Source organism: Clupea harengus, chromosome 3 (genome assembly GCF_900700415.2).
Source record: "Clupea harengus chromosome 3, Ch_v2.0.2, whole genome shotgun sequence".
Lineage (NCBI taxonomy): Eukaryota > Metazoa > Chordata > Actinopteri > Clupeiformes > Clupeidae > Clupea > Clupea harengus.
This window is the reverse complement of record NC_045154.1, coordinates 2939769-2949768: the sequence shown is the minus strand read 5'-3', so window position 1 is coordinate 2949768 and position 10000 is coordinate 2939769. Positions and strand designations below refer to the sequence as shown.

The 10000-nt window shown below is 47.7% G+C and overlaps 1 protein-coding gene across 2 annotated transcripts in view; it reads right to left on the bottom strand.

Moving 5' to 3' along the window:
• Positions 1-10000, bottom strand: part of btbd11b (BTB (POZ) domain containing 11b) — a 70209-nt gene that overhangs the window by 23998 nt on the left and 36211 nt on the right. For both annotated transcript variants that reach the window (XM_031564217.2, XM_031564218.2), the window contains exon 2: positions 6305-6454. In XM_031564217.2, coding sequence (XP_031420077.1) covers positions 6305-6454 — 150 coding nt within the window. The remainder of the gene's footprint in view (positions 1-6304; positions 6455-10000) is intronic.

The window sequence follows — 10000 nt, the reverse complement described above, 5'->3', positions numbered from 1 at the left end:
CCATTAGTGTTCCTTAATAGTAACAACGTTCCATTAGTGTTCCTTAATAGTAACAAAGCTTTCTTCACCCATTCTGTGAGAGCCTATATCATTCCACAAGGTGCTCTGGAAGAAATCCATTGAACGTGAGAGTGACGTGAGCTTGCCTCATCTGAGAGGAATTCATGTAAACCTGGCCTGTTGTCAAGGTGACACAGATGGCAGTTATTGATCATACCCATAGTGTGTGTTTGTGTTTGTGTGTGTTTGTATGTGTATGTGTGTCTTTGCGAGCAGGGCAGTGTGTGTCTGTGTGTGTGTGTGTGTGTGTGTTTGTGTTCAGTAGCACTTATGAGGACACAGGGAGCAGGGCTGTGTGTGTGTGTGTGTGTGTGTGTGTGTGTGTGTGTGTGTGTGTGTGTGTGTGTGTGTGTGTGTGGTGATGGTGGGGGGAGAGGGGATCACAGGAGAAACTAAGGGACTGCAGTAATGCTATTTTAGCCTACAAACCAGAGAGGTGAAAAGGATCAATACTTCCATCTCATTGAGCCTTGTGAGGCGGCCGTGTGGTGTGGGGGGCACAGCGCACATGATCGATGGCTGACAGCGGAAGAGCAGTGCGCAGCCAGCTCTGAGCGGCTCACAAACTACACACACCTGTCAAAACACATACAGGCACACAACCACCCCAGCCCCCTTATGAGGACACAGGGAGCAGGGCAGTGTGTGGTGTGTGTGTGTGTGTGTGTGTGTGTGTGTGTGTGTGTGTGTGTGGTGTGTGTGTGTGTGTGTGTGTGTGTCTGTGTGTGTGTGTGTGTGTGTGTGTGTGGGTGGGTGGGTGGGTGGGTGTGGGTGTTCAGTAGCACTCCACTCTGGGAATCCGAGAGGGAAAACCAATAGAAAAACATGGAAACGCTTGTTGACCGCCAGCCGGCCATGAAGCACTTTAACGGGCCCCCTCTGGCCAGGACAGAACAGCCCCGTCTGCACCGCCAGTGGCTGGGTCTGCCCCAGAGCCCGCGGGACCTGGGTGAGGTGCGCCAAAGAGCTGATCGGCTTTGCGTAACAGAATGATTGTCCTTCAGGGGCAGTACTGGCGATTACTGGAGTAATGCTTATAAATCTCTGGTAATGAATTTACTCTGTAATTGGCTGTTTATAGATTGATATGGCAATGCAGTGTGGGCTTTATGCTAAAACGTCACACAGATGCACACCCCCTCTTCGTCACTCTGCTCCCAGGCGTTTGACTCACAGACATTCTACAACACATTCATCTATTTGCTCCTCTAAAGGCAACCCGCCCCTCTCATGCACAACACACACACACTCTCAATCACACACACACACACACACACACACACACACACACACACACACACACTCACACACACACACACACACACACACACACCCCTCCGGTGTTATGACGAGGAAGACGGGGCCAGAGAAGCGAGTGAAGGCCGTAGTCCATCTTATGGATGGCTGCCTGCGACTTGACCCAACCCCGGATAGATTTGGTCCAGTTCATCGCCTCCCTGTCTCTCAAGTCAAGCACAAGTGAGCACCGTGGCTGGGCCTCCTGTTACTACGGGAACAGCAGCCACTGGAGTGGAGAGGAAAGGTCCCCAAACCGACTCCAAAGATATTCGCAAAGTCATTCGGTGAGAAAGCTCTTTTGTGCGGCTAATTGACTTCACTCATGGCCAGTCACTTCTGCAGACAACGAGACGGAACTGGAGACAACCTTGCCGAGAAGTCAAGGTCCCGACTAAAACAACAGTTTTTTTTTCCATTGGTACTTTTGGCGGCGGCGGCGAGCCAGGCTGCGCTGAGCTCATTTGTGTTTCCATTCCAAGTCGAACAGCACCAAACTGCCACACTTACGTGCCGGTCCACGTCCAAACGAACGACAAATGACGATCTCTTTTGTGGTTCAGTCCTCGTTCAGCACTTTACCCCTTACTTAAAGACACACCCTCAAGCGAGTAGACCCTGATGTATGGACATGTGAATCCAGGCTGTGCTTAGTCCACAGGGCTAAACTAAACACAGCCACACAGACCCATGCCATTCTTTTGGAAAAACAGCAAAAAAAAGATGCAATCAAACAAATACATTTCATACTTGTTTATTTACATTGTGAAATCTGTGCAATAACTGTTTCATTTCAAAGGGAACTTTTAATAAGACTGAGTGAAACGCAGACAATAAAAAACACCTATCGTCACCTGACAGATCCAGATGCTTTTAAACTGTTGGTAGATTATTCTTAGAAGCGGTTGGGCGTTCCAAGCACTCCAACACTGAGAGATACTAGACCCAGAGCCACAATGCCAGCGGTCCAGAACAGAAGTCACTTTCACACGAGTGGATCAAGTGCCTGGTCAATAGGCTTCTGAGCGCCCACTGTTTTGTGCGCCATTAGTCCTGTTCTTTTTGTTTTATATTCCGCAACAAAACAGCACAAACAAACACCAACTCAACAATCCCAACAGGAGTCCTGTGTTCTTCAGAGCAGTACTTTCAGTGTCTGAGGGTAGCTGTGTCATAACCTGGTAAAACCACGGAGCGTTTCTCTAAGGGGGTGTGTGCTATCTGTCGGAGAGGGGACCCACAAGATTTTTATGATGCCTTTGATGCGAAAGCAAATAGGGAAGGAATTTTGTTGGGAAAATGATGGCAACTCTTTACTGACAAACAAACTGTCAGGAGTTTCGCAGGGCAAGATGAACTTCAGCACTCCCAGAATCCGTGCTGGTGACTGGCAGACAGGGGCCTTTGGGAAGAAAGTGAGCCCTTCCGGCAGCAGACACAAGATGAAAGACGCACAAGCCGGATCCGGAGCTGGAAGGATGTTTTTTTTTGGGGGGGGTAATCTCATCTTTTTTCTACAACTGTGAAAATGGAATATGATATTATCTGAATAAATTAGGTTCAGTTGAGGTGTTTTGGAGGATGCAGTGAGGCAGAGAGAGGGAGAACCAGACTCTTCAGTAAACACATATGGGGTTAGCTGGCGAACAATAAAGAGACTTCTTCAAACATGCATCAAATATTCATTCATACAGCAGCCAGCATGGCTGTGATCGCACACCGTCAAGACTGGGACGGTACTGGAGGTGCACACCGTCAAGACTGGGACGGTACTGGAGGTGCACACCGTCAAGACTGGGACGGTACTGGAGGTGCACACCGTCAAGACTGGGACGGTACTGGAGGTGCACACCGTCAAGACTGGGACGGTACTGGAGGTGCACACCGTCAAGACTGGGACGGTACTGGAGGTGCACACCGTCAAGACTGGGGCGGTACTGGAGGTGCACACCGTCAAGACTGGGACGGTACTGGAGGTGCTCGGGTGAGATGAGACCTGACGTCACGGGGCACTGATGAGGACTGGTGCTCTAAGAACCTGCCATCTTCCTGAGAGGAGGACACTGACACAAGACAGACCCACTGCATAACCAGCTGTTAGTTCAGATGTATAACACACAGCTACTCATGGTAGTGTGATGAGAAACCTGAGGCGTACTTCTACTGCAGGCAAATTTGTAAGCTCATTTTAAAACATCACCCTCTGGGCTCTTAAACATACACACAACCGAAACCCGATATAGCTGCAATTTCACTTTAACATCCTGCTATAAAAGTCTCTCCCAAAGCCCAACTTGGTGACCTCCCACTGGAGAAGCGCTCCAATTTGAATGCATCCTACTGCAGCCCTCCTCCTCCTCTCAAAAACAATCCCATCCTATCCCAGTCTGATTCACTACTTAACTTTCCAATTATGCCAAAAGTTAAAGAGGGAATGTCAAACAATAGAATGCAAATATAAATGAGCTCTGAGAATAAACTGGCAAATAAGCTGCTCCAACGAATTCCATTCTGTAATGGCTAGATAAATGAGACAAGTGCTCCTTTGTGACTGACTTTATTCCCTTACTCATACTCTACTTCCCTGGGTGTGTGTGTGTGTATTTGCTTGTGTGTGTGTGTGTGTGGCGGGGGGGGCATGTCCTCGCCTCCCACAGAGGTCCTGTGGGGACAGTCTCCGAGCGATGCTCAGGCAGGGGACACACACAGGGGAAGAGGATGAGACAGCGGCACCACTGATATCTGCTGGCACCCAGAAGAGACGCCGGGCTGATATCTGAGCTGGGAGCCACGGAGGTATTTTGGGAGAAAGCTCAATCCACCCACCCAGCCTGCCTCCAGTTGTGCTGACTCCTCACTCTGGGCCTTAGCACCAGGAAAGGCCTAACCCTTAGAGCAAACACCCTGTCATTAGGATGCTTCTGAATGCCGCCATTGCAAATGAGGTGCAGAGGTTCCGGTGTGGATTGCATTAAATTGGTTCTGGTTGAGTATTACACACCAAACACTAAGAGGCAACAGTGTGGCATGGATGACAGAAAAGAAAAGAACTTTTCAGGACCTCAGTGGTGTATCAGCAGAGCTCCAAGTGTTCAGCCCACCCCCTTAAGAAGCACCCTTCACAGTCTGCTCCTGAGGAGGCCGGAGGGGGATGGAGCTGGCTGCTGGCTGCTGGCTGAGTCAAACATGAAATCATATCCCAGTTACCTCATTTCCTGAAGTTTATTTTGATGGCCTTCTAATGTATGTGAAATGCATGGAGAGGATATATGGTTACATTGCCTATTGGCGTGATAAATATAGAGCATGTTGACTGTTGTAAAACATATTGGATAACATTATTAAATCAATTCCCTCCACTTTGAAGACCACTCTCTCTCTCTCTCGACGTCTGGCCCCTCCTGTTCAGCAGCACACCTGAACCAGATGGATCCGCATCACATTGGGATGGCATAAAGATGTCAGTGTCCAAATCCCCTATTATGAATCTGATTAAAGTAATCACGCCATACTTTCATCTCTGTTGATTATGAATAGATTTAAGTCTTGCCTAATCAATGCCGCAAGGGAAGCCAAACAGAGTAATCTAGTTATGGAAAGCACAGATCTTTAATGCAAAATCAATGAAGAACTTTACGAGAGAGATTTCTCTGACGCACATCTTTTCATTCACAGCAATTACGGCAACATGGATATAATGCCCATTTCACATATTTCTATTTAATCATTAGAAGTCCCACAAATACCAATGTCAGAAAACTTATACGATTTTTGGCTCAGTATGTACGCAGACAAATTGGCACCTGGCACCCCTGCAGCAGCTGGTGGAAGCTGCATCAACCTGAAGCTTTGAGTGAGTTTGAGCACTGCGCTGTGCAGCGCTGCTCAGTTTGAATGTTTAATGTGCTCGACTGAACTCTCCGGCTGCACTCCTCCAGGACTGTGAGCTCAAGCAGGACTACGGAGGCAGATACTAATGCAGAACTTTCCAGGATGCAGAGTCTGCCTATGGAGGACTCTTGGTATAAACCCCTCCACTCAAGAATATCAAAGACCTCCTCATTACAAATATAACCCCCCATACAGGCACTCTCTCACCAAACAAAGAATTCTATACAAATGTTCTGAGTGTATTAACAATGTGCATTTTAAAACATGTCGCTTACATAGTAAATCTTACAGGGACAAAAACAATTACTCAGCTTTCAGTCTGAAAAAAGATCCAGTTAACTCCCATAATTACACTGCAAACTAGTTTAATGATTCACTACCCACAGTGTTCATGATTCATAGCTGGTTTAATTGTAGCAGTCATCAAACTCTGTAATCATCACAATAGGTTTCACTTCTACACCCGTCCTACCTTATTTAATCTTTAATGACCTTAACTGAGCTCTGCAGCTATGCACAGAAGTCTTAGGTCACGCAAGGCTAGCATACGCAGCATATGTAAATGCACTCCTCCACAGCCAGCCACTTTGACTCAGCCTGCAGTGGTCTGCCTTCAGCCCACAGCCCTGGCGTGACCAGGCCAAGAGTACCAAACACCTGCTGTTGGCCCTAGAGCACTAGAAGGTTTTCATGACTTCCACACAACCTGTTCATTAACATTTTCATCACATACACCTGTCAGATCAAATGCACACACACACACACACACACACACACACACACACACACACACACACACACACACACACACACACACACACATAGAGACACGTGTGGCCACACATTTGCAGAATTGCATGACTCATTCCCCTTCAAATCCTCTCCCTCTCCTCTCACACATTAACTCCATAATACATACACACATCACATCACACACACACACACACACACACACACACACACACACACACACACACACACACACACACACGCACATCACACACACACACACACACACACACACACACACACACACACACACACACAGAGGACTCACTGAGTTCGGCGATGCTGCCCACGCGGGTGGCCAGGAGGGACTGCTCGATGGTGCGCAGCTCTGATTGGCTGTAGGCGTGACCCTCTCCTGCCTTTCCAGACCTCTGCTGGTCGTTGTGCAAGTTCAAGCTGTCCGGCAGACTGAGCACTCCTGAGGGAGAGAATGAGAGAGAGATGGAGAGAGAGAGAGAGAGAGAGGGAGAGAGAGGGAGAGAGAGAGAGAGAGAGAGAGAGAGAGAGAGAGAGAGAGAGAGAGAGAGAGAGAGAGAGAGTCAGTCAGTCAGTCAGTCAAGACAGACAAATGAGACGTGATGCAAATATAGCTGATTTAACAGAAACTAGGAAAACAAGCTCGTGTCAGCACCGCTGTTCCTCTGCAGTGCAAAGCCAGCAGCATCAGAGCTGTCTGTCCTCTCCTGCCCCGTCCTGCCCCGTCCTGTCCTGCCCCAGACTCCTACTCCACACAGCCCTGACACACCACCGGAGCTGCACTTCCCCCGAGGCCACTCAGCCTCTCAGGCAGGCCACTGAAATACAGGTTTCCTTATTTCACCGAAGGATTACTCCCCTGCTGACGCAAACAGCACACGCCATGAATAAAATGTCTGAGAATGGATGATGGTATTAAGAAGTCATGGGCCTGACTGAAGAAAATGGAGAGCTATGGTACGCAGAGAGATGTTAGAAAATGAGTTTGGTTCTTAAAAACAACATCCACACAGCAGTGTTTGCATCTAGTAAATGAAGTCAATAACGTCACTAAGTACGGGTGGCTTCTGCTAACCCACTGATGAGCTTCATGGGTTTTGGCCTCCTCCTCTGATTCCAGGACATCACTCATACAGACCAACAGGTGCTGCTCTTGGCATACATCTTCCAAGCGGCCATCAGACAAAGGCTGAGAGGTATTTTGTTTCTGTACAAGCAAGCAATTACTGCCAGGAACATCTTGTGCCTGGATTACAGTGCACTGTAACCGTTGGTCGTTAACAGCGCCATCAAGGAGCTTGAAAGAGGAGATCTCATTGTAGATGATTTACACCCTCACCTTTGTTGATTTGATCAAGAGGTGTAAACTAATTGAAATATTTCAGATACAAATGTATAAAACTTACAGGATTATTTCAGGATAAATTGAGCAGCTATTATATTGCTTGTTCTAATTGCTTGCGCTATTAGGGAGGGCTGTGACATCATACAGCAGGCCTATTCTTGCGGAACATTGCTTCCAGTTCATCTAAAAAGGTCACGCCGAGGGCACGGGGTCACCCAGCATATTATTGGCTGATACTCAAAGGACTAGGAGGGAAATTGGATTCTTCCTGGTCTTTGTTGTTTCTCATACTTCCTGCTTGGGAACGGTGGCTGTTGGGCCTGGCGACTGTTGAATTATGGATAGCCAGTGAGCGGCAGCGCCGTTCCCCAGGCAGTCTGTGTATAGCAGTGTGTTTGCAGTCTGTGTATAGCTGTGTGTTTGCCTCGCGTCTCATTCACACACCGCGGCCAAATGCAATTTCCAGCTGCCCGCGGTGAACGCCGCGTGTGTCTCCCGCTGCCTTTCCCCTCCGGTGAGAGTAAGGCTGCGAGAAACAATACAGTATATTTCAGAGTAGCCTAGCATTCACTTCTGTCTGCAAAAAGTCAAACTTCCCCATGACTTCCTCAGTTCTGGGTTATACATATTTTTTCGGTTGCTTGTGTTGTTTTTTTTTTTATTTAAAGAGAGAAACAGGTGTAGGTCATGTTCACACATGATAACCACAATGAAGACATGTAAATGATTCATCTTGGTTGCTTGGTAGCGCCATGGCAAGGGGACAGGTGTTGTGCGAGGCTGTGCTCCACATCACTAATCAAGTGTATCACACTACAACCCTGCCCTAGAGGCGTGCATGCGCCATCATTACTGCTGTCATCTCTGTGGTCTCTCATCATTATCACCTCAAACTGTCACTACACTGTTTTATTATTCTATCATTTTCATCACACTTTCATCTCCTTAAGTTATTCTTTTGTCTAGTCTCTGCCTGTAGGCTAGCTCTGGGTCCGTGTTGTATGCTGCCAGTATATTCCTCACTCTTGCACTAATCCTGCTTATTATTATACACCCCTGTGAATACAATCGAACATTGTCTAGAAAATCTTTCATCTCAAAACCCAGGTCTATGTGAGAAACTGTCAGTTCTCTATGACAATCGACGGTCACAGTCTTTTAATGCTCGGCCCTTTATAGATTTTTTAATCTTTGATATTCATTGTTAAGTCAAATGTTCCATTTTCATGTCTGGATATTACCTTTACCTTTGTTCCCAACTCACCCTCTCTTTGTCTCACACAGCCTTTATCATTCTCAAATTCTTTAAATCCTCTTATCATAATTTCCCTTCCTCTTTTTTACCACAGTATGACGCGTGTGGTGTTCTATTCCCATCCCGCTCATCTCTTCTCCTCCTCGTGTCATCATGCCTTCACTGACGCCCACCCCACAGGAGACTGAGTGATGCCACGGGGCTCACCGCCGCTGCTGCATGCTATTAACCCCTCTCTCAGACGTCACAGCGCAGCAAGATACAGTTATATCAGGAAGAACCCAACCTGCCCCCATTATATTCTGAGACCTCTCATGCTGAGTGCAGAAGGCTGGTCCTGTTGAGAGCAGCGCAAAGTGAACACATCTCAGTCTGAGATATGGGCTCCTGAAGTGGAATAGTGTTTCCGACTCAACCTGCGGTGTGCGGTTCTTCAAACCCCACTCACTGTTACGTAAAGCAGGACAGAAAGACGGCCAGGGCTGCTGACTCCTTTCCCACAGCGTGCGGACTGTGAGTAGGAGAGAGTGGAGAACGGCTTAAACCGCGCAGGTTATAATCGCGCCAGAACAGCTGCAACTGGAACACGTGCAATTTGAATGGAAAATAACAAGAGCTTCGAGTGAATGCCACATGCCACAATGTACAAGGGTAGCACTCTGAAGATTTCCTTCGAGTGTTTAGTAGGGATTATGAAAAAGCCAGACACGGAGGGAAGGTTTTAACCACATTAAGGGCTTTTGGTTTGTGTAAGACATCAAGAGGTATCAACTGCTGTTCTTACTGATGTAGCGACCCCCACACACACACACACACACCTACACCCACACACACACAAACACACATGCACATACACACACACACACACACACATGCACACACACACACACACACACACACACATACACACACACACACACACACACACATGCACATACACACACACACACACACACACACACACATGCACACACACACACACACACATGCACATACACACACACACACACACATGCACACACACACACACACACACACACACACACACATGCACATACTCAAACTTGTGTATTTTTCCAATGATCCCCTCAGGTTTGAGGGGGTGCACGCCAGCAGGCAGGTCTCAAGGGCAGCTTGAAGCACTTAAAGCAGTGTGGGCTGATCTAGACCCCCCCCTGGGTGCTGTGTTTCAGTAGACCACCCCTCTGGAGCTTCAGCTCCGATGTTATACTATAGGGGCATACAGTCGGGGGAGGGGGGAAGGTGGGGTTGATAATTGCTAGCTCAGTGTTATTTATCTGGAAGATACAGTATTAGGCTACCTGGGTGTGTTTAAGAACAAAAGTGAAAATAACGGTTCAAATGTAGGATGGTGGTGGCGATGACTA